The 25,800-nt window shown below is 41.2% G+C and overlaps 1 protein-coding gene across 2 annotated transcripts in view; it reads right to left on the minus strand.

Moving 5' to 3' along the window:
• Positions 1-25,800, minus strand: part of DPY19L2 (dpy-19 like 2) — a 71,640-nt gene that overhangs the window by 23,181 nt on the left and 22,659 nt on the right. The window contains exons 7-12 of one of the 2 annotated variants that reach the window (XM_058678230.1): positions 25,308-25,365; positions 23,500-23,591; positions 20,483-20,588; positions 13,050-13,127; positions 12,450-12,536; positions 8,269-8,328 (exon numbers count right to left, since the gene is read on the minus strand). In XM_058678230.1, the coding sequence (XP_058534213.1) occupies positions 8,269-8,328; positions 12,450-12,536; positions 13,050-13,127; positions 20,483-20,588; positions 23,500-23,591; positions 25,308-25,365 (481 nt within the window). The remainder of the gene's footprint in view (positions 1-8,268; positions 8,329-12,449; positions 12,537-13,049; positions 13,128-20,482; positions 20,589-23,499; positions 23,592-25,307; positions 25,366-25,800) is intronic. The other variant, XM_058678231.1, reaches the window with a different exon arrangement.

A 25,800-nucleotide genomic window follows, 5' to 3' on the forward strand; every position in this document is an offset into this window, starting at 1 on the left:
AGAGAGGAAGATCTTCTGTCTGATGGTTCACTCCTCAAGAGGCCGCAATGGCTGGAGCTGAGTCAATCTGAAGCCAGGAGCCAGGAACTTCCTCCAGGTCTCTCATGCGGGTGCAGGGTCCCAAAGCTTTGGGCTGTCCTCGACTGCTTTCCCAGGCCACAAGCAGGGAGCTGGATGGGAAGTGGAGCTGCCGGGATTAGAACCGGCACCCATATGGGATCCTGGTGCGTGCAAGGCAAGGACTTTAACTGCTATGCTATCACGCTGGGCCCATCTTTGCTATTTTTTATTGAGATGGGTTATGTGTCTGTTTTCAAATGTTATAGTCTTAATTGAAGATTAATCTTTCAAAATAACACATTAAAAGTTCTATTACTCTTGGAAACAATTAAATGAGCTTCTTCAAGTAAAGAATTTTGAACTTTGAAAACTTAGCTTTCCCTTTGAAAACGGAAATATGAATTAAAATTTCCAAGCAGGCTTCTGTTCATTTTTGGGTTTTGTTTCTGCTTGGATGGCTTTGATTAAAGACAGGAGAGTGCAGTGGCTCAAATGGCTAATCCTCCATTTCCAAGTACCAGAATGCCATACAGATGTGTCTTGGCTGTTCCACTTCTGATCTAGCTCCCTCCCTGCTAGTGGCCTGGGAAAGCAATGGAGGACAGCCCAAAGCCTTCAGACCCTATACCCATGTAGGAGACCCTGAGGAAGTTCCTGGCTCCTGGCTTCAGGTTGGTTTCAGCTCTGGCCACTACAGTCATTTCGGGAGTGAACAGTGGGTAGATCTTTCTCTTTTCCTTCTTTCTGTAAATCTGCCGTCTCAATGTGGGGATCTGGGGAAAGATGGGGAAGGGAGGTGGTTAGCATTGTGGCATAACTGGTTAAGTTGGCACCTGGGATACGTGCATCTCATATGGGTGTTGGTTCAAGACATGACCGTTCTACTTCGGATCCAGCTCCCTGTAGCATGCCTGGGAAAGCCATGGAGAACAGCCCCCATGCTTGGGCCCCTGCACCCGTGTGGGAGACCAGAGGAATTCCCAGGATCCTGGCTTTGGCCTGACATAACCCAGCTGCTGTGGCCATTTGCAGAGTTAACCAGCAGATAGAAAAACCTCCCTATCTCATCTCTAGGTGGCTCTGCCTTTCGATTAAAATAAAAATAAAAATATTTTAAAGACTAAAAGTAAAAGAGGAGGGGGAATATGGACTTCCTGATAGCATTTGAAAAGCATCCTAAACACGAACCTTTTCATATAACATTTAACAAGAAGAAAAATAGAGCCACAAATATGGAAACCACAGGCTGATACCAGAAAACAGAAAAGGAAACAACAAATACTGCAGAATTCTACTCCAAGCCGCTTCCCTGAGCCTTGCGGAGCCCGAGAGGGGAGCTACAGTCATACCGTGGGGAGAGCAGGAAGCGGGGGTCTGAGGCTCAACTAAGTCACCTAAGGAGGAGAGTTCACCTGTGACGTAGGAAAATCCAGTAGATTGGAGGATGCCTAAGAGGAAGGCATTGATCTCAGAAGGGCTTCACTTGTGAAAAGAAAAATTGGGTAAAAAGGGGGAAGAAAGCTGGCAGAAAAGCTCTTTGGAGAGCATATGGTAAAAGAAACAGGAAACAAGGAAGGAAAATTGAGCGTCCAGCAGAGCAAATGAGCAAAAGAATTCAAATTCATTCACTGCTGCCCTCCTGTCTTCGAGTACACCGCTGTTTCCACTGTTGGACTCATTTAGTCACCAGGCCATCTTGGCAAGCTTTGTGCTTCAGTCGTTTGACTGTCCAGCTCTAGGACGCCAAGACTGCCTACTTTTATTTTTAGGATTTATTTATTTGAAAGGAAGAGTGACAGAGAAACAGAAGAATCTGTAATCCATTTCAAATGGTCGTAATAACCAGGTCTTGGCTAGGCTGAAGGACATCCTGGCCTCCCACACGGGTGGCAGTGGGTCTCTTCCAGCACCTTCCAGCACCTTCCCCACCTCCCCAGGCACATTACCATGAAGCTGGATTAAACACAGACCAGCAGAGCCTCAACGTGGCACTGTGACACGGGTGCTGGTGTTACAAGCCGTAATCCCAGTCCTGTATGTTTTTTAAATTTCTGTTCCTCCGGTAGGATTTTCTAGTATTTTCGTTTGTTTCCAGAGCATTTAAAGTTTTTCTCTGTAGTGTTTTTTATGCTACTTTAAAATCATTATTGATATCTTATTCATCTCAGTACTGGCATCCACTTAGTATCTTTTTTCATTAACATTTTCCTTTTTAAAAAAGATTTACTTAATTACTTGAAAGGCAGAGTTAGACGAAGAGACATACAGAAACCATCCATCTGCTGGCTTACACCCAAATGACTGCAAGGGTCAGGGTTGGGTGGGATGGAATCCAGGAACCAAGAACTTCTTTGGGGTCTCCATGCGGGTTCAGAGACCCAAGGACTTAGGCCAGCCTCCACTGCTTTCCCAGGCATATTACCAAGGAACTGGATTTGAAGTGGATTAGTTGAGACGAACTGGTGACCACATGGGATGCTGACTGCAGGCGGTGGCTTTACCTGCTATGTTGCAGCAGTGGCCCCTGAATGTTATTATCTTCATTCTTGCTAGAATTGAGTGGCTTCTATTGCATCTAGTAGAGTACAAGTGTGCTAGGAACTTTGCATCCTATTTTAGCATTTAATTTCAGAAATCTCTGTTTAGGTTTAATATGCAAGCCCTGACCTATTTTAAAATGTTAAAGTGACAATTTAGATTTCACAGCTCTTGAAATGCTCCTACAGTTATTTCAGCTGGTGCTTCTCGGTGCTCCATCTCAGGCCCTATTCTATGGTGGAAGGGTCTGGAAGATACATACTTTGGACACATGGGGGCACAGATCTCCTTGCTCGCCTGGCCACTATCAGGGCTTTCGTGTTTCATCCCTGCTTATGACATAAGAGACAGAGATACAGCAGGTGACGGACCCACAGCATAAACTGCATCCCCGCAGGCCCACTGTCTGAGTCTCTCCCCTGACCTCCACTCTTCAATGTTGGCAGAGTGAATCTTATTCTGTTCTAGCAGATCAAAGTATCTACAGAGGCAGACGCCGGGAGGTGCTGGGGGACAGGCTGCCTTCAGCTACAGAATGGAGTTCCAGCAGATTGCAGCCTGTTGTGCTTTACTGGGGGGAGCTGGAGGAAAGCTGAGGTCACAAGCCAGTCACTAGCTGTGGAGGACTGTACATTTAATTATGAACTCATGATCTCATTCACAGAGATATGCATACACAAACAGTGCAAGGAACTGGAATCAAGGCTATGCTAATAGCAGCAAGAACACTTCTCAAGTCTTGATGTTTTAAAACACTCTTTCTCTCCCACAGCAATCAGAGTCCCTTGGGAGGATGATAAAAATTTGCAGTGCAAAAAGTGGCAGAAGAGAGCTTCTGGGGTACAATGAGGAAAGAGGACCATTATGCACTGCAGCTGGCTGACGGGTTACGAAGCTTCCGGCCGACTCCACAAACAGCTGCAGCTCTGCAGCTGCGAGCTACCTGCTAGTGTCATCTCCTCAGACATGGTGGGAGGAAGTGATTGTGGCAGCTTTTAACTGAAGCAGAAACCCACAGTCTCCACCCACTAACTCCAGTCCAGGAAGCCAGCTGGGATCTCATTGGCTACTTGGCTTAGGAAGGAGAAGCCACATTGTCTAACCATACTTGTTCTCCTGTCTCCCAACCTTGGACTCAACTGGGTATGGCAGAATTGTCACTGAACTCTGTTCTGACTCAACAGACAGCAAGCAATCATGTTACCAGAAGTGATCAGAGCCAGTCAGGGTGATCTGCAGAATAGAGCAGATCCTGTGCACCTCGCAATTGCAGGCATTCTAGGCATACAGCTGGATGCTGTACTCATTCTGAGATGTGGGGTGGAGGTCCCTCAGGTTCTTGGGGCCAGCATTAAAAGCAACCCATAATATTTCAAACCCGACCTGAGGAAGTTTCCTCTGCATCTCCTGACTCATAGTAGGCAGTAACCTGGGCACACACAGCAGCATCACTCTTGCATGCTACTTGAGAACTGAGAGCAGCTCCATCTCTGCTATTGAGATCCAGGAATAGAGATGTTACCACCTTTGGAAAAGCTCACAGTCACTTCCAGTATCTGGAATGCTCTTCTACATTACTCTGTTTCAGGTAGGTGGCTACTAGCATCCCAATACCAGGTCTGCACACTGGGAGAAAGGAGTAATGACCCCAAAGGATCCTGCAACACCAGGACTGTAATAGTCACTAACCACTTCATCAAACTCATCGAATCTAGCCAGGGGGCCTAGGATAAAATACTGCCTGAATTACACCTCTACAGACCAGCATCTATAGTGCACATTCTGTAAACCTTACAGTCACCTTTGCAGGACTGAAGCAGGATTTAGTTCTTTATCCTGGGACTAGGGTTTGTGTATTACAACCTGCAGCATGAACGTCACTGTCCCAGGCTTGGGAAGGTTCCATGGACATAACACAGTCCTAGGGCCACTGTTACGGTGCTGGGCAGCAGGACAAAGGAACAGTTTCACATCTAGGAGTGTTAATAATGAGGCCCTGGCTAAGACAATCCCTAGTGTAACTAATATCCAACTCTGTGGACTGAAGATACTTACCCCGAAAACCATATTCCCCTCTAGTCCTAAGAAGTGCTGCAGACAAGACTACTGCGTCAGACAGAAACAGCTGTCAGCGACTAAAGCAAAAGAAATCACTCAGAGGTTATATTTTTGGGCTCGGCTAGAACCAAAGCCAAAGCAATAAGCCAAGTGATAGGCTGCAAACCATTTACACCATAAAGTCTTCAAATAAACCTACTCTATAAATAAGGGACTGTTACACCAAATTATAGATGTCAATGGAGGGATACCAGAAACACGAAGAATCAGTGTAAGCATGGCACTTGCAACAAACATTGGTGTTCTCCAGAAAGAGAACCCTATGTGAAGGCAATCAAATATAAAATAGTGATTAAAACTCGATTGTGATATAAGAGAAAACAGCTCAAAGAAACGAGGAAAACCACCAGTGACATGAATAAAACACTCACTAAGGAGACAGAAATCTTTACAAAGAACCAAAGAGAAATTTTGGGGTTGAAAACTTCAATCACTGAAGTAAAAAAAAAAAATGTGATTGAGCGCTTTAACAAATGAAGCAAACAATTTCCGATCTTGAGGATAGAATTCTGAAACAACCCAACACAAAGAATAAAAATAAAAATAAAAATGAAGAAAGCTCATGCAAAGCATGGGATGTTATTTATAAATCAAATATAGCATTATAGGGAATCCTGAAGGAGAAAAGTAAAAATGCATTATGAATAATATTCTTTCATGAAAAAAAAAAACCCTTAGGTATAGAAGGAACATTCCTGAACACGATTAAAGCAATGCATGATAAATCCACAGCCAGCATATTACATATTACATATTACAAGGAAAAAGGTTTGAAGCATTTCCACTAAGATCCAGAACCAAAGATGCCCATTTAATCATTAATATTCAATATAACTTTTAAAGTTTTAGCTAGACCCATTAGACAAGAAAGGTCAAACTATTCCTGGCTGCAGATGACATGGTACTATATAAGGGGACAATGACTCCACAAAGGACTAATGAGCTTTAAAAAGACTAGCAAGCTGCAGGGAATCCAATCAACAACCTTTGAATACCTAAAAAATATCATGGCCGAGGAAGAACTTGTAAGATCAGCACCATTTGCAACAGCTACAAACATTCTAAACATTTTGAAATAAATTTAACCAAATATGTGAAAAATCTTAACAGTGAAAATGGCAAGACACTGAAGAAATAAACAGAAAACACACAAAAAATTAAAGAATATTCCATGTTCAGATTGGAAAATACCATTAAAGTATCCATACTACACAAACTGATTTACACATTCAATGGGATCCCAATGAAAATATCAAGAATATTCTTCTCAGATCTAGAAAGAAGTGCTAAAATTAGAAGTGCTAAAATTCATATGGAAACACAAGAGACCCAGAATAGCTAAAGCAATTTTAAAAAGCAACAACAATGCTGCAGGCCTCAAAATACCAGATTCTAAGATATACAGGGCAGTTATAATAAAAACATCTCCAGGCTAGGAAAACACATGTAGGGCCTGGCACAATAGCTTAGTGGCTAAATCCTTGCCTTGCATGCAGTGGGATTCCATATGGGCGCCGGTTCTTATCCCAGCTGCTCTAATTCCCATCCAGCTCCCAACTTGGAGCCTGGGAAAGCAGTAAAGGATGGCCCATAGCCTTGAGACCCTGCACCCTTGTGGGAGACCCAGAAGAAGCTCCTGGCTTCAGATCAACTTAGTTCCAGTCATGCGGCCACTTGGGATTGAACCAGTGGACAGAAGATCTTTCTCTCTGTGTCTCCTTTTCTTTGTTGATCTGCCTTTCCAGTAAAAATGAATAAATCTATGAGAGAGAGAGAGACAGACAGAGACAGGCAAGTAGAACGACGGAACACACAGAAACCTCAGAAATTAAACCACGCACCTAAAAGCAATTAGTCTTTGACAAATGAGCCAAAATCAATCCCTGGAGAAATAACAGTGTCTCTTACAAATGGTGCTAGAAAAGCTGGATGTACGTCTGTACTAGTACAGAGCAAGGCTCCTACCTTACACCTCACAAAAACCAACTGACCATCGATCAAGGATCTAAATCTATGACCTGAGACCATCAAAGTACTAGAGGACAACACTGAGCAAGCTGCACGGTGTTGATATACCAAAGACTTGTGGGAACAGACCCCAGAACCAAGGCAATAAAAGCAAGAATCGAAAAATGAGATTACACCAAGCTAAGGAGTTTCTGCTCTGCAAAGGAAATACTTAAAGTGCAGGGCAAAGAACATAATCAGGCATTTTTTTTTTTCTGAAGAATGAAAATATAAACAGCAACAGATACATGAAAAAATGCTTAGGGAAATACAAATTAAAACAATGCGGTTTCACCTCACCACAGTACAGTGACTACCACCCCCAAACCACAATTTAATAAATGCTGGTGAGGACATGCAGTAAAAGGTACCCTTATCTATGGCTGGGAGGAACGTAACTAGCACAACCATTTTGCAGGATACCATGGAGATTACTCAGAAATCTAATAATAGATACAGAACACACCCCAACAGCCATCCCACCCCTGGGAATTTATCCAAATGAAACGAAATCAGCATGACAGTTATTTGTATCCCCATGTTTATACAGCTCAATTCATAACAGCTAAGATATGTAATCAACTCATATATCAATAATTACTGAATAAAGAAAATGTGGTTTATATACATTATGGATCCTATTCAGACACACAGAAAAAAAATCAAGTCCTGCCTTTTCCATCAAAATGCAAGCAACTGTAGATTGTACACTTAGTGAAATAAACCAGTTCTTAAAAGACAAATGTTTTCTGCTAGTATTGTATTAACATACAATACAAAAAAATGTATAAGAACAGACATTTTGTGATTTGGTTGTTGCTTTTAATCTTTGTTTCTACTCCTGTGGAACTAAGGTCTTTGTACTCTTTAGTTCCTGAATGTTAGTGTTAGTGGTGCATTAAGCCTGCAACTATATAGTGGACTGAAGCTATGTTTTTTCAAAAATAAAGAGGGAAGGAAGGAAAAAGGAGATTGATGGAGTAGGGCAGCTGGGACATGAACCAGCACCTGTATGGAATGCCGATGTATGCAAGGCAAGGGCTTTAGTCACTAGGCTACTGAGCTGGGCCTGTTAAAGAAAATTTTAAAATGATATACTATTATAGATTTTATGCTCTGTGATTACTTTAAAATACACTGTATATCAATAAAACTGGCATATCTTCATTTGATCTTGCTTGGAGCCCTTCCCTATATTCCTGCTGAGCTATGGCCTTTCTAAAATTATTTTTTAATAATCTTACTTAGTTGATTAGGGTACAAGCTATGGCCTTTTTATTTTTCCTTCCTTAGCTCTTTGTTTAGTCTAGCACTAAGCCTTTGATAATGCAAAGTAAAAATGTTCTCAATTTTTAAAAATTTTCCCTGATACAGTTTTGTAGGTACAGAAATTCCCCCTAGACTTCCCTTCCCTTTCTTTCCATTCTCCCCTTCAAAAAACAGTAAGGTTCTAAATTTAAAGTTTTTAAATATATTATCTGTATTTGGTTTATACTAACAAAAAGCACAGCTTAAATAAAACATACTGAAACAGTTCAATCTTACCCAATAGTTGAGTTCAGATACTCCAAATTTTTGAATTTTACATCTGTGTAGAATTATTGCCTAAAATGCGCATAAGAAAAATAAAATTAACATTCATTCTTTACAAATATATCAATTGCTCATTTAAAAATTACTTGGCCATCTTCCTTTTTTCTTTAACATTAGCCGATTTCCACCTGAACTGTTGATTTTTCAATAATTAGCATGGCAACTTCCCCCAGATTGAGAGTTCAAGGCTTTGTGCACCAGGAAGTCGCTCCTTCAATCAAGATAATCCCCGAGTTGCTCTGCTCTTTCCTGCAGAGTGGACTCCTCTAAACTGTGGGTGTGATGTGTGGATGGCATGTGTATTCGTACAAAGGCATTCAGGAAGTGTATGGAAAATGAATCTTAAGTATGTATATATGATTTAAACTTCTTTTGCAGCAAAATATCCTTAAATTTTAGTTTTATTTTCCCCAAAACTTTCTGAAGTGTTCCTCCTGCACTGAATGAGGAAATCAGGAATGGCCGTGGGTCTGTGCAAGGTAGCAAGCTGGAGTTGAGACCCAAGAATAAAGTCAGGTTCCTCAAAATCTATCTCCTTCATGGTGTTGTATCTTTCCAAAAATCATCTATTGAGGCTTTAACTCCCAGAGTAACTGGAAGGTGATTAGATGACAAAGAAGGACTCTCACAAATGGAACATTAGTGACCTTGTGAGGGCCAGAGAGAAATGTTCTCTGCCTCCCACCTTGCAAACATACAGTGAAAACGACTTCTGTCTACAAACCAGGAAGGAACTTAATTGGCTGGCACCTTGACTTTGGGCTTCCCAATGCTGTGGGAAAGAAGTCTGATGCTTAAGGCAGCCACTGCAAGACGTTTTGTCATAGCATCCCACCAAATGCTAACACAGTGGAAATACTGATGTCAAGGGACGTGCAAAGATACTTCTTGAGGTTCAAAGGAGAACTGTGGAGCAGGGATTCTCAAGTTCAGTGACCCAGGTTCATTAGCAAATGTGTTTTATATGGAAATCTTAGATAAAAAGAAACTTTGGAAACTGACAAAATGCAAGGAAATGCTTATACTAGTCAAGGCAGTCAAAGTGTCTCAGCACTAGACAACTGGGACAGGCCGCCCAGACAGGCCACCTGGAGGGCTGCAGCATGGCTGGAAATATCCTTATTTTGACTGTAAAGTCAAAACTGTTATTTGGCAGTCTAGAGATGTTTGCTAAATAATAGTTTTTAATCAGTAATTGTCAGTACTAGTCAGTATCCAATCATCACTTTAAATATTTGTTTTGTACGGTTTCCTGGACCTGTGCTTTATTTCAAAACAAGTTTGATTTTGTTTTTTAAATAAAAAGGTGGATGAGCAAACTATTAGGAATTCTCTACTTGTAATGCAGACAACTTTCATAATATGCGGAAAAGAAACAGTGTATATTTTTGGGGAAAGAAAAAGAGGAGGGGCTAATTCCTATGACACAAAAGGACATGGGAAGCAAAAATATTAACACGGAGACAATACCGAAGACAATACTTGCCCCTCACACATGGGAAAGTGCTGTGCGTCGGCACTGCTACAGCTGCTATCATCTCTGAGCAGTGTGGGAGAAAGTAGGGGAGAAAATTTCTGCTTCTGACTTACAGGTATTAGAAGTGTGACTACAAAGTAGCCATTTATGAAACACCTATCCCTAATACATATCCAGGTGAGTGTCACCTGATGAGTCCGACATGTGCACAGACTACAGTTATTGCCACTGCTCAGAACAAGTCAGGAACCCCTTCTAAACACTTTCTAAACTGCCTGCACAGATAACTCTTGTCCCCAAAGAAAATTAGTATTACTACTAAGTATCACAGGCTCATTTTAGGACTTATTTGTAAGAGTTATAGGGAGGGAGAGAGAGGGAGAGGGAGGGAGGGAGAGGGAGAGGGAGAGGGGGAGGGAGGGAGGGAGGGAGGGAGGGAGGGAGGGAGGGAGGGAGGGAGGGAGGGAGAGAGAGAGAGAGAGAGAGAGAGAGAGAGAGAGAAATATATCATACTACTTCAAAAACCTACTTGTTGGAGAGACAGACAACAGTCAGAACTCCAACCACTGGTTCATTCCTCAATTACCCGCAATGGCTGAGGCTGAGCTGTGAATCAGAAACCTAATCGAGCTTTGTCACGTATTGAACTCAATTCCTTGCACATTCTCAATTGCCTCCTAAGGTCTCCACTGGCAGGAAGGTGGAGTCAGGCGCTGTAACTGGGAATTAAACTCAGGTTACTCTGATATGAATAACCACTAGGCTAATTGTTCCCAAGCCATATTTTAATCCATGTCTGTACTACCCCCACCCAATGGCCCACTTCACTCATAAGATATTGTTTGTGCCCAAAAATCAAATGTATTCTTGAAGGATGAGGAGCTAGGGGCCAATGTTGTATGTTAGTAGATTAAGCCGCTACCTATATTGCCAGCATCCATGAGAGCCAACAGTTTGAGGGTCTGACGCTCCACTTCAGATCCAGCTGCCCAATAGCATACCTGACAATGCAACAGAAAATGGCCCAAGTGCTTGGGTCCCTGCACCCCATGTGGGAAACCTGGATGTTCCAGGCTTTGACTTCAGCCTGGTCCAGCCACAGCTTTTGCAGCCATTTGTGAAGTGAAATAGCGAATGGAAGATCTCTCTCTCTCTCTCTCTCTTTCTGTAATTCAGTCTTATAAGTAAATAAGTAAATCTTTAAAATATATATTAAGGCTTGCCACCACTGAAGATATTCTAAAGAGTACTCCATAACCTGTGAAGGCAGTTCACAGGGCTCCCCAAAATGTTGAGATATTTTTAAAGCCAACCCTAATACCTTATGCTCATTTAAAAATATTTAGCTGGCTCCACCTCTGGACCCCCACTCTCCCTCGCAATGACCATCGGGATCGCTTCAAAAACCCCTCATAGCAAACAAACAATCATACAAACTAAAAAAAACCTAAAATAAATAGACAAATAACAAAAAGTAGAGCTTGGAATCTGACAGGAAAGAGCTGGCATGGATTGGCTCATGCCTTGCTGGGTGGGACACAAAGATTAGTCACTCCTCACCATGGTGTTGAGGATTTTCCTGCACACACCCCCCCACAAAAATGTTCTGCACCTTAATTGTCGACAAATGTCTTGTTAGAGTTACAAGCCAGTCTAGATTATCCTAAAATCTGCCAAGATCAGCAAAATTATACTTCAACACAACAAATGCCTAATACGAAAATTAAATAGACACGAGACAGCTGAATGGTACCTTATAGCCATTTTAAGGTATATAGCAGCTGGTCCTGTATATAAACTAAAATTGAAATGTCAATGAGCTAATCATAGGTTGTGGTTAAGAACTTGCTTTTTTTTTTTTTAAACATACTGGTTACTCAAAACCATGTCAATTCCATAATGTTGCAAATTGCTGTTGATGTTATATTGGGACTCTTTTTTATTATTTATTATTTTTAATTCATTAATTACATTGTATTATGTGACACAGTTTCATAGGCACTTGGGTTCTCCCCACCCCTCCCCAAACCCCCCCACCATGGTGGATTCCTCCTCCTTGTTGCATAACCACAGTTCAAGTTCAGTTGAGATTCCCCCATTGCAAGCATATACCAAACACAGAGTCCAGCATCTTACTGTCCAGTCAAGTCCAACGGCTTCTTAGGTATACCCTCTCTTATATTGGGACTCTTAATTGACTGGGATGATATTCTACCAGCTCTAACTTCGGACCAGAAATGGTCTCCCCAAGAAACTGTTCAACCCATCTGGACAATAAGTAGCTGGACTCTATGCTTGGTATACGTTTGCAAGGAAAGAATCTTGACTGAATTTGAACTGTAGTACTGCATCAAGGTGGAGGAATCCACCAGGGGGGAGGGGAGGGGGAGGGGTAGGGGGATTCCCAGAGCCTATGAAACTGTCACATAATGCAAAATAATTAAAAAAAATATTTAGCTGGCCAATTCTCAAAAAGGAGGAGTTTGTACTGTATTGTTTTCAAAGATGAGGTAGAAAAAGCTTTGTTTGGGAAAACACCTTTCATGTGAGTGACAGTCTGGAAAGGGCCCCAACATCCTCTCCCATTCTTGTACTAAAGGCAAACCTGCTACTGCACAGGTTAAAAGCAGTCTTAATGAACTTAACTAACACTTACCCATGTCATTAACAAAGATGAAGAATAATAAGAAGATAAGTACATTGGATTTCCAAACATCAGAATGAAACAAAGAAGAACTGAAATCTGAAAAAGCAAGCAAATATTTTACAGTAATGATAAAAAATAACATTTTTTCTATTGTTTCAATAATGGAATACCTAGTTTCAATATTGGTTTCTGTAATCATATTTTTATTGTATTACTGGAGATTTCAATCACTTAGGAAGTTTTATTATCTTTCTATGTTTTTAAGGAAGATATTTTTAGGAACTAAGATAAAAGCAAAAAGGTAACAACAAAATTTCAGCAGTATCATATTCATATAAAGTTAAAAAGTCTGAGGTTGAGGGGAGAAATTGCAATTTGAAGAATAATGCAATAATGAGATACATAACAATGGCACAGCACATCTAGCCTCCAGCTGAAAGTGCCATCTGTTTGCGCTGGTCTTTGTGCTATTCATCTCCAGGTCTGTCTGTCATCATCAGTGCCACATATAGTAAACACTGCCAAAAAGCAAGTGCCACATAAATCTGCAGTTTCATAAACTCTGGAAACTTATCTTAATATCTGACTTATAGATATTAGTAATGTTACCATGTTCATATAAATGATCTTCTGAAATTTGCTTGGTTCAATGTACCCCACAACATACATGGGAAATAATGAAGCTATCTGAAATGAAAACAGAAAAAAGTGAAAGTGAAAAAAGTTGTAGAAAATCAATACTTGCCCAGTTTTAGGCAAGGTAAATTTAAAAGGGTTACACCTGTATTCATAATAACAGTAAGCAAAATACTTTAAACCAACTGTTCCAGTGAGAAATACAATAGTGTTTTTCCTAAAGATTTATTTATTTTTATTGCAAAATCAGACATACAGAGAGGAGGGGAGACAGAGAGGAGGATCTTTCGTCCGGTGATTCACTCCCCAAGTGGCTGCAACAGCCAGTGCTTTGGCAATCCGAAGCCAGGAGCCTCTCCTAGGTCTCCCACGCGGGTGCAGGGTCCCAAGGCTTTGGGCCGTCCTCGACTGCTCTCCCAGGCCACAAGCAGGGAGCTGGATGAGAAGTGGGGCTGCCGGGATTAGAATCAGCACCCATATGGGATCCTGGCGCATTATTCAAGGCGAGGACTTTAGCCACTAGGCCACGGTGCCGGGTCCAAAAGACTAGTTTTAAGTGAAATATTTAAAAACATATATGAAAGACATAAAAGCAAAAAAGACAAATCAGGAAATACAAAGATAAAATCAGGAGAAAGAAATCTGCACTGATGAACATGACAATCGGGCCAGTGCTCCCCCCAGGACACCTGCTGGTGAAGGCGCAGAAGCCGGCGGGACGCAGGTGGTGAAGCAGCCCGCAGTCAGGGCAGCCAGCAAGGAAACGGAAAGGCTGAAACTGTCACAGCCAACCAGAAATCAAGCCAACTATAGAGACTCAAGCTCACCTTTGGAATAGCCCATCTAACTGAAAGAAGGCTGTCAAGACTGCTGTGCCTTTACTTATTTGCCAAAGAGAACTTTGATGTTCTCTGGAGGACAGTGTCACCAAGCCATTAGCCTTAGAGTATATCCACACTATGTCAACAATGAGCAGACATGGGAGGAGGGAAGACTTCAGAAAAAGGACAAGAAAGGTATGAGCACATAATGTAGGTTGAACAACCTTTTTTTAAAAGTTTTATTTTACTTTGAAAGCGTTACCAAGAAAGATCTTCCATTCTCTGGTTCACTTCCCAAATGGGCACAATGGCCAGATCTGGGCCGGCCTGAAGCTAGAAGCCAGGAGCTTCTTCTGGGTCTCCCACATGGATGCAATGACTCAAGGACTTCAGGTCGTTCTCTGCTACTTTCCCAGGCCAAAAGCAAAGAGGTGAGTCAGGAAGTATAGCAGCCAGGACATGCACTTGCACCCATATGGAATGCCAGAGCCACAGGCTGAGGATTAGCCTGCAATGTCACCATGCTGGCCACATCTCATACTTTGTGTCTCGGGAAAAGAGGCAGGAATGAGGTAGAATCTATATTTAAAGGCATTTTATGGCCAAGAGCTTCCCGAGAATTCAATACTGAGTTACGAAGCATATCATATCACTTCATATCGTCATATCCCTCCAAAGAAGAATAAAATAAAATAAAAAACCTAACTGATAGGCATATCTCAGTAGAAACTACTCAAAGCCAACAGAAAAAAGATAATTCTAAGAAGGCGATGGCAGACTGACTTTGAGGCTTCATATAAAGTTAATCAAGACAGTGTGGCATCAGAAAAAATAGTGAAAGTGATCAACGGAACACAATACAGCACCAGAAACAAGCCACACAAATAAAGGCAGCTGAGCTTCGGCTAGCAGCAAAGATGATCCAATGGAGAAATCTCCAGAAATGATTTTGGACATGGACATCCATATGCATAAAGATGAACAGACACAAGCCTTGTGCTCAAACTAACTAAAAATGGATCTGACACCTAGAAGCAAAATCTATGACTACAAACCTTCAAAAGTGAAGTAGAAAATCTAGGTGGCTTTGGTTTTGGAGTTAGATTCTTACACAAAAGATCAAACATATGAACAAAAAATAGTAACCTGTATCACATTAAAACTGAAAACCTCTAGGGCTGGGCACTGTAACCTCATGGCTACAGTCCTTGCCTTGCACATGCTGGGACCCCATATGCGGACTGTTCACATCCTGGTGGCCCCACTTCGGATCCAGCTCCCTGCCTGTGGCCTGGGAAAGCAGTCGAGTATGGCCCAAAGCTTGGAACCCTGCACCCGTGTGGAAGACTTGTAAGAGGCTCCTGATTTCAGATTGGGTCAACTCTGTCCGTTGCAGCCACTTGGGGAGTGACTCAATGGACAGAAGAGCTTGCTCTCTGCCTCCCCTCCTCTATGTATAGCTGACTTTCCAAGAAATTTTTAAAAAAATAAATCTTGAAAAAAAAACTAAAAACTTCTGCTCTTAAAGATACTATTATCAACAAAATGAAAAGGTAAGCTGGGGATTATTAATGAGTATGATCCAAAATACACAAACAATTCTTGAACATTAACAATAAGAAAATAAGTGAATATAAAAATGGACAAAACACTGATTAAAAGCTTCACTGAAGATCACAGGTGCACAGCACATGTAAAAAATGCTTAACATATGTGTCCCTAGAGCTACTGATGAAATCAATAAGGAATTACCACTGCTTCCTTGGAATGGCTGAAATTTCAAAAATGGACATAATGGCAACCTCTTACAAAACTAATCATCATCTTATATGCAGCCCAGCAGTTCCACTGCTGGGTTTTTACTCAATGGGACCTAAATTTATGAACACACAAAATCCTGCATAGAACACTTACAATGACTTTAGTCATGATCACCACAGACCGGAAGCATTCGTAATTAGTCTTTCTACAGGCAAGCATATGAGCAGATTTTGACTCCATCAAACAACAGTATTCAGCAATGAAAAGACAGGAGCCAGAGGACCATGAAAGGCATGAAGGAAACTTAAATGTATATGGCAAGATGTTAAGTCTGCCTGGAAATTACTACTGCATAGTGCCAACTGAATGGTATTTTACAAAGATCCACAGAAAGGACAAGAAAATCAGTGGATGTCAGAAGCTGTGGGCAGGGGTAAACAGACGAAGAATGGGGCATGGGTTGGGGGTTTGTTAGGGCACTGAAACTATTCTGAATGGCAACAGAATAACAAATATATATCATTACACATCTGTCAAAACCCACAGAATGGCGCACCACAGAGTGAATGCCAATAAAACCGTGGTAGTTAATGTAGCAGAGCCACAGACTGCTGTATACCATGCTGTCACTGCTTGTGGCACTGGCCTGTCATGTTGGAGTGCCTACTTGAGTTCCAGCTATTTAGCTTCTGAGCCAGTTTCCTGCTAAGATTCCTAAGACGCCAGTGGAAGAGGTCTGAGCTCCTGGACCCCTGCCACCCACGTCGGAGACCAGGATGAAGATCTCGACTCCCAGCTTCAAGCCAGCCCACATCGAGCTTCTCTGACCACTGCTCATTGAAACAGTGGACAGAAGATCTCTTTTTCTCCCTCTCTCTCTGTTGCACTCCAGCAATCAATCAATCAATCAATCAATCAATATCTTAATGTATCAACACTGGGTCATTAATTCTAAAACAAATGTGTTGTATTAATCCAAGATGCTAATAATAGAGGAGTTGTACATGTGTGGAGGGATGGGCTCAGGTGAACGGAATGTAAAGCTAGAAAAAAAAAGAATATTCTCAGAAAGCAAAATTGAGATTTACAACTAACTTTTCACTACAAAGGAATCAAAGATACAGAAAAGATATTCCCTAAGGACACCGTATTTTCTGACCTTGGATTCCACATTCAGAAAAAAATACTCTTCAGTGACAAAGGTCCTTCATAGGCAGGAAAGCAAAAGTCACCACTAGAGAGTCCACACTGAAAGCGATTACTAGTAGATAATCTTCAGACAGAAAATGTAAGGTCTCATGTGCAAGCTTGGAGAAAGGGTTCAAGTATAAGAAAATAAATGACAGAAAAATTAGTGTTGCTATACAAAAAAGCAAGATGTTATCTTACGAGGTTTGCTGACACGGTAGCCTAGCAGCTAAAGTCCTCGCCTTGCACACACCGGGATCCCATATGGGTACAGGTTCTAACCCCGGCCACCCCTTCCCATTCAGCTCCCCTGCTTGTCGTCTGGGAAAGCAGTCAAGGAGAGTCTAAAGCCTTGGGATCCTGCAACCATGTGGGAGACCTGGAAGAGGCTCCTGGCTCCTGATTGGCTCAGCTCTGCCTGTTGCAGACGCTTGGAGAGTGAAGCAACAGATGGAAGATCTTTCTCTCCTCTCTGTATATTTGACTTTAAAATAAAAATAAAATAAATTTTAAAAAATAAAAAAGTATGTTATATATGTATATGAGTATATTCATAAACACATTATACAAATGTATATAAACATGCAAATACATATATAGACACATACAATGGTACTTAAGCCATAATGAAAATAAATGAGCTAAACTGTTTTAAGGTCCTTATTTTACCTGGAAAGAAGTAAAGAATACTAATTTACAAAGGACTTCCTAAATCAAGGATAAAGGCTTTTGCTTCTAGGGTGCACAATGAAAGAATTAAAGTAAGTATGTGAAATAAAGCAGAGACATGGAATGACAGAGCAGACAACCACCGACGGGAGAGGGTCTGAACACCCCGGGGCAGAAAGAGCAAAGACAACGCAGCTGCCTTGGTGAAAGGCGGGCTTCAAACCCCATTTATCAATAATTACATGATTCACGCAGGGATTACACGAGCTAACTAAAAGATAGTCTTAAAAAATTCAAGGCAAAAAGTACTAACTAAACGCTGCTGATAAAGCAATACATAAGGATACCAAAATGCTATTTTTTTTTAAGATTTTATTATTATTGGAAAGCCGGATATACAGAGAGGAGGAGAGACAGAGAGGAAGATCTTCCATCCGATGTTTCACTCCCCAAGTGAGCCGCAACGGGCCGGTGCTGCGCCAATCCAAAGCCGGGACCAGGAACCTCTTCTGGGTCTCCCATGTGGGTGCAGGGTCCCAAAGCTTTGGGCCGTCCTCGACTGCTTTCCCAGGCCACAAGCAGGGAGCTGAATAGGAAGTGGAGCTGCCGGGATTAGAACCGGCGTCCATATGGGATCCCGGGGCATTCAAGGCGAGGACTTTAGCCGCTAGGCCACGCCGCCGGGCCCAAAAATGCTGACTATTAAAGAGTGGCAAAAGATGCAACAAACACTAACAAAAGGTCATGAAGCAATGAAAGAAAAACTTTAAGATAAACAGGCACATTTCATAGAAATTAAAGGTATTCTTTACAATTGTGGATTTAATACTGCATTAAATGCTCAAGAATCTAAAGCACTAAAAACAGACGAATCAACTGTTCAAATGACAGACTTAACACACTCAGCTTTTAGTAACTAAAATCACCCAACAAAAAATGTAGAAATCTGGAAGATTTAAGTGACACAATAACAACATTTGTCTAATTAACATACATAAAACTTTATACCCAACAAATGTAAAATACCCAATGTTTTAAGATGCATTAATAAGAGAAAGTGCCTGGGGACAAGTCTAATGAAGGATCAATTAAAACTGTTGTAAAAGGTTCTGATTGAGGGAAATTAAACTCGATCTAAAACTAGTACACATGACTTTCTTTGGCTGGAAGACACAGTATTTCAAAAATGCTGGTATTTTGTAATAAAATGACATGTTATTATATTGAAAAGGAAAGGAAAATGTATTTAACTCCTAATACTTCCAACTAAGTTTTGAGAGAAACGGGTTCAAGATAGATTTTAAGGGGCACTACTACAAAAAATAGTTTTACTCTTTGTCTTGATTCTAGCTCATTTAATCAAATAGTGGTAGACACAAAAAAGAAGTTCACAAATTCATCTTGTGAGGAAAATAAAACATTGACACTAATTATGGGAAATAAATTCTTATATAGGACAGAATGAACACTTTTGCTTTCAGTGATGCGCTTTAAAAGCTATTCTATGAAAACCACAGAGAACTCTGTGACACCAACAGGGAGCCAACTGAAACAGAGAACACTTTAAATGTAGAGCACCCACTAACGGCATGGAGGCTACTGGCAGCCAGCAGCTCAGGCTGCTTAGCAAAAATTCTCACTTCCAGTGCAGACCAGTTTCATGGTCAGAGTGTGTCTGTCAGGTGGAAACCAGCTGTAACAGAAAATCAGCATCATGAACACTTTCCTTAAACTGCGCGTTCACTCCCTGCTTCCCTTGTGCAATTTCTTGCTGTTGGTTGTTTAGTTATTTTGGACAAAGGGACGTAGTCTGTTTATTCAAGCAGTATTACGGCTAAGACTCAGAAAAATATTTCTCAATATTAAGTCTGCTTTCCAAGATAAATCAGCCAACATTTAGCTGGATTAGAAACAGAAACCCCTTGGCAGCCAGCCAGATTCATACAACTGAAAAAAAATTTTTTTTTTTTACAGGTGCAGAGACAATCAACCACCAGAAAATCTGTGAATAAAACTAATGGCATATATCTTTTACATGTTGATCATTAGTATCTGTTAAAACAAATGATATGCTAGTAGGATGCAGTTGCATTATCTTCCAGCTCACTTAGACAGTTCTGGAAAACAGTATACATGTCATGAGATGCACGTGAGTATACAGACACGCAAGTTTGTCCTTTGCGCATATTCATAACCAACGCTCAAATTAAGAACAAAATATTCCCTATTTCTCCTTCTCTGTATATCTTTCAAATAAATAAATCTTTGAAAAGAGAACAAAACATTACTCAGACCCCAAGTCCCTCTTACCCCTTGTCTTCATTTCCCTTTTGTTTTTAACATGGGAAGAGAGAGTAGACGGTCACTTACACAGTAAAGCAGCATTTATAGCTGAATATCAAAGGACATCACCTCTACACAATTTTTTATACTCTCTATTAACTTCCACAAATAAGAGAAAACATAGGATATTTGTCCTTCTGTGCCTGGCTTATTTTATTTAGCGTAATGATCTCTAGCTATTCTATTCCTGGTAATATATCCAAAGGAAATGAAATAAACATATGAAAATAGATACCTGAATCCCCATGTTTGCAGCAGCTCACTACACAAAAGCAAAGATATGGGACTCAATCTAGATATTTGTACTGATAACTGGAAATAGAAAATGTGGCCTGCATTCATGATGGAACACCAGCCATACAGTGAAATCCTGATATTTGCAACAAAATAGATATAGCTGGAGAATACATTTTTAAATCACTCATTTACACAAAATGTATGCCATTATTGCAAAAATCTTCTAAGGTAATCATTCTTCAAAACCTCAGAAACAAACAGGTCTCACCGCACTCAGTATGGGTCTGACCGCACTCAGTATGGGTCTGACCGCACTCAGTATGGGTCTCACCGCACTCAGTATGGGTCTCACCACACTCAGTATGGGCAATTTGAACATCATCTTACCTGTGTAAAAAGTATGAACTGAGCAAACTGCCAGGGAAGCATGAATGCGACGTTGGAAGCGCAGAGAGCAATATAAAGATTTCTATTGTTGCTTGAGTTCGGGGTCCTTACCGGAGAGAATGGAACCAATAAGTTTTAGCATCAAAAAGCCTATCACCGAAAACAAAGACTAACCACAAAATGGTAAACAACTAAAACAATCCTCTTATCTTTCATATAACACTGCAAAATTAGTTTAATTAAACTTAAAAATACTTGAACACTAAGAGTGTACAGCAGGGGCCAACGCTGTAGCTCTGTGCTTTAGCTGCACCTGTGAAACATGCTTCCCACAACAGTTCTCACTGTAGTCCTGCCTGCTTCCCTTCCCACCTAGCTGCTGGCTCATCTGCCTAGCAAAGCAGTGGAAGACACTCCCAGTACGTGCGCCCTCTGCAGTTCACTGGAGCACTGCACGGATTCCAGGTGCCTGGCTTTGCCTGGCCCAGCCTGGCCCAGCCTGGCCCTCCCTGGCCCTGCCTGGCCCAGCCCTGGCCCTGCCTGGCCCGCCCTGGCCCAGCCTGGCCCTCCCCTGGCCCTCCCCTGGCCCTGCCTGGCCCTCCCTGGCCCAGCCCTGGCCCAGCCCTGGCCCTCCCCTGGCCCTGCCTGGCCCTCCCAGGCCCAGCCCTGGCCCAGCCCTGGCCCAGCCCTGGCCCTCCCTGGCCCTGCCTGGCCCTGCCCTGACCCAGCCCTGGCCCTCCCTGGCCCAGCCCTGGCCCAGCCCTGGCCCAGCCCTGGCCCTGCCTGGCCCAGCCCTGGCCCTCCCTGGCCGTGCCTGGCTTTGTCTGGCCTTCCCTGGCCCAGCCCTGGCCCTCCCTGGCCCTGCCTGGCCCTGCCTGGCCCTGCCTGGCCCTGCCTGGCCCAGCCCTGGCCCAGCCCTGGCCCTCCCTGGCCCAGCCCTGACCCAGCCCTGACCCAGCCCTGGCCCAGCCCTGGCCCAGCCCTGGCCCTCCCTGGCTCAGCCCTGGCTCAGCCCTGGCCGCTGCAGCCATTTGGGGAGTGGACCAGCAGATGGATGATTTCTGTCACTCTTTCTTTCAAATAACTGAATAAATCTTATAAGAAATAATTCTAGCAAAAAAAACCCTAAAAACTAAAAAAATTACAAACATAAAAACAGTTCCTAAAAATATAATTTGTCAATAAAATATTAACACAGAAGTTATTTTCCTCAAAGTATGCATGACAACAAAATTTCTCTAGCAAGCATTACTGAAAACAGGAAGTGATGCTAACCCCTCATGAATATAATCTTAAGTGTAAAAACTATAGTTTCCTATGTCACTGTTTCAATCTCATAAAACACAAAGCTTAACAATGAAGGAATAAGTTAAAAAGGGGAAAATATAACATAATAAATTAAGCATAAACAGTAACCCTGAAACAAAGTTAAGCTGTTTTATGTTAAAATTTTAATGTCCATTCAGCAATCCTGAGAAATGCTGGTAACCAGTAAGTTAGAGACTATTCTAATCAAGACACTGCACTCCATGAAATGGCCAGATTAATGTCAATTCAAAACGATGAAAAAAATTAGTTGTTCTAAAAACTAAACAGTGAAGGCAAAGAAAGGGTACTCTCCTTCGCCACATCTGAGACAAGGTGATTTAGACAGCAAAGACTTTCAGGTAGCGTAGTTCCAATCTGAATTCTACCTGAAAACATACTTCCAATAACAAGAGCCTTCTCCAGGTCTGCTGCTACCACAGTCCACCATTCCTCACCTCATTCTTCCAGCCAGCACATGCATGACTCATAGAAAATATTTGGGGTTAAAGAAATAAACAAGGAGGGTTTGGGGAGGGGTGGGAGAACCCAAGTATCTATGTAACTGTGTCACATAATACAATGCAATTAATGAAGTTAAATAATAATAATAATAAAAAGAAATAAACAAGGTGTGGAGGCCAGTTCCACACCTGACTGCTCCATTTCTGACCTAGTGAAAGTGCCTGGGAAAGCAGATGACCCACTTCGTTGGGCCCCTGCACCCACATCGGAGCCCCGGATGAAGCACCTGCCCTGCACCTGCCCCAGCCCCAGCTCTTCTGGTCATTCGGGCAGTGAACCAGTGAATGGAAGATCTCTCTCCCTCCTTAACTATGCCTTTCAAATCAACAAAACAATAAATTTTCAAAAAACAAACAAAACATGGCAGGGTCCCTATTTAGACTGGCACTTGAAATACAGAATTGTGTATGTACACACTTGTGTTTGTGTACATGGTTCATGACTTAGTTTTAAGAAAAAAGTACACAAATAATTTTTGTATAAAGCTGAATCTACCAGGGATTTAAAAAATGGATCAGGGCTCGGAGGAAATAATAACCATTATTTCACTTAGTGAGACATCCATATGGGAGTCGATCTTACGATAAAGATCTCACAACAGTATACTGTGGGATTCTGGGTTTTTTGTTTTATCTCTGAAGTTTCTGACATGCTTAGAAAACTACCACCAAAAATGTATCAAAACACACATGCACACACACAAACCTAGCTCAGTTGAAACCTGGTTGTACTGCTATAAACATCAGGCTTTTAGAAAGAAGTGGATATGTATAATCTTTATCTTTATTAACACAGTCGTTCTCAAATTCTCGTGCACTCAGGATACGTTTTTCATGAAGAATTAATGCTCTATCAAACACACAGGCTGGAAATGATAGTACATAACCTTTGAAGGGAAAAACTAAAAAAATTTCCAATCTTTGCAAACTATATGTACAATTTTAACATGTACATTTGGATCTGTTAAAACATAATATAGCTATTTAGAACCTATAGTCCAGACTTTTAAGAAATCAAGCAATATTTACACAGTAATTTTAGACTATTTCTTAACTCTATACTATAACTGCATTTTCAAAATAATTTTCAAAACAAAGCATTTGGTAACTGTAACTTAGTAGGGCAAAACATTTTAAGATACTTAAATGAACTACAGAGATATTTGGTTTTGTATAAACCAAACTTACCTGAGAATCACAGTTAAAATCCACATCTGCAGTACAAGGAATGGGTACGAGAAGCTTTCCCGGAGAGGCGGGGTCCACATCACACGGGTGGCCTGAAATTAATAAAAACACTCACCGTGTTCCTTTACAACAAGCAGTAACGTCAAAACTAGTGATAGGTCTAATAGTTTTTTTGTTAAAGATTTTTAATTTATTTTTATTGGAAAGTGAGATATACAGAGAGGAAGAGGAGACAGAAAGATCTGTCCACTGATTCACTCCCCAAGTGGTTGCAATGGCTGGAGCTGAGCTGATCTGAAGGCAGGAGCCCGGAGCCTCTTCTGGGGCTCACAGAGAAAAATGAAAAGTCTGAGGAAACTTCAGACAGTTCATACAACAAACTGAATTAATTTAAGTTTACTAGAGCTGATAAATGGCTCAATTGGCTTAAATGCCTGGAAGTACTAACATCCCATAAGGGCACTGGTTTTTGTCCTGACTACTCTGCTTTCCACCCAGCTCTCTGCCTGTGGCCTGAGAAAGCAATGGAGGACGGCCCAAAGACTTGGGCTCCTGTACCCAAGAGGGAGACCTGGAAGAAGCTCCTGGCTTCCAATCGGCTCAGCTCCAGCCATCTGGCCTTTTGGGGAGTGAACCAGAGGATGGAAGACCTTTCTTCTGTGTTTATCCTTCTCTCTTTGTAAATTCGCCTTATCAACAAAAACATTGAAAAAAAAAAGATTTTAGTAAAAAAAAAAAAAAGATTCAAATCTATTCATACTTTTTACAACATGCATTTTCCATGAATTTTTGAAGCCCTTCATCAATCAGATCAAACATGTTCAAAGAGAAAACATCATTAAAACACTGATGAATAAAAATGTATTTGTGTTTCTTAAAACATGGAAGGTATCCTATGCATAGTTTTAAAAATGTACCTATTAGCAATGTCTTACATATTTTGCTTCCAAAAGCTAGCAGTCGCATTCCATCATCATCTCACATTGCACTGTCATCTCCTCAGACTTCAACACAGAAATCTAGCATATGCTACACCTTCAATACTGTGCTGGATGAACATCACAGACCGTAAATAAGCTTCTATAAACTCTTTTTACATACATGATGCTCCCTTGGGCTGAATTAGTAAGTTAATTTCTATTTTAATTTCAGTGTTTTGTGTTACTTGAAAAAGCAGCACAGTCTAGGAGGCAACGCCTTCACTGCAGGCATGCTCCAGGTCTGGGGGCTCTGCTTGGCTCAGGCTGGGGAGGGGCTCTGTTTGTAGGATGAGCAAGTTCTAGAAATCTGAAGTATACAACAGTGTTAATCATGCTGCATCATACATTTAGAAATCTGTTAAGAAAGCTGATTTCACATTAAGTGCTCTTAACACCTTTTTTAAGGTCAACATGTATTTTAAAAGAAGCAAGGTATTAGAGCCCTATAGGTATAGGATTAGAAACCCAGTTTCTTCACCTATTGAATATGGAACCTTGATGAGGTAACCTGAAGTCTCTAACTTCAATTTCCTAACCTGCACGGCCAGTATAACAACCAACTAGGAGCACACGAGACAATGAACAGCAAGAGCATGAACTCAGCCAGCACAATGCTTCGCTCTTTGCTACTGAGTATCTAAATGTCAATGTTTCACTAAAAACCATGCAAGATATTTCACATGCTTTAGAGCGGTTTAAATGTCAACTTCTAAAAGTTTTTAAGATAATGCACTGCCATAAAATATGCATCAACATATTGTTCCAGTGAGTAGATTTTGTTTTGCAGCCTCTTATTATTCTCTAAAAATTATCTTCTAGATAACAAACCTCTCCATGGTTGAAAAAGTAGCACATTACTGTAATTAGACCTCCTAGCTGAGTCCCACTGTTAAAAAAAAAAGTATACAATCATAACTCAGGCAAAATATAAAGACTTTCTTTAAAATTACCTCAGACTTCAAAACCAGATTTCCATATTTAACATAATAGTACTTCCCAGAGCCTATGAAACTGTGTCACATAATGCAACGTAATTAGTAAAAAAAAAATTATCCAAAACAAACATAATAGTACTAAACCATGTAGTAGTAAAAATGTTCAAAAATGTAAAAATACCTATCCAGCTTTGTAACTGTAAATGTACAAGAAAGTATAAATAAGGAAAACATTTTAAAAAGCATATATAACAACCTAGACTTCACAATTCACATTTATTTTCTAAATAAAGCACGTAAGATATAGACCTGTGATAACATTTACCAAATGGGCAGCCACTTGAGAGCTTATTTTGTGTCCCTTAAATATTCTGACTGGAGGCAAC

Source organism: Ochotona princeps, chromosome 20 (genome assembly GCF_030435755.1).
Source record: "Ochotona princeps isolate mOchPri1 chromosome 20, mOchPri1.hap1, whole genome shotgun sequence".
NCBI lineage: Eukaryota > Metazoa > Chordata > Mammalia > Lagomorpha > Ochotonidae > Ochotona > Ochotona princeps.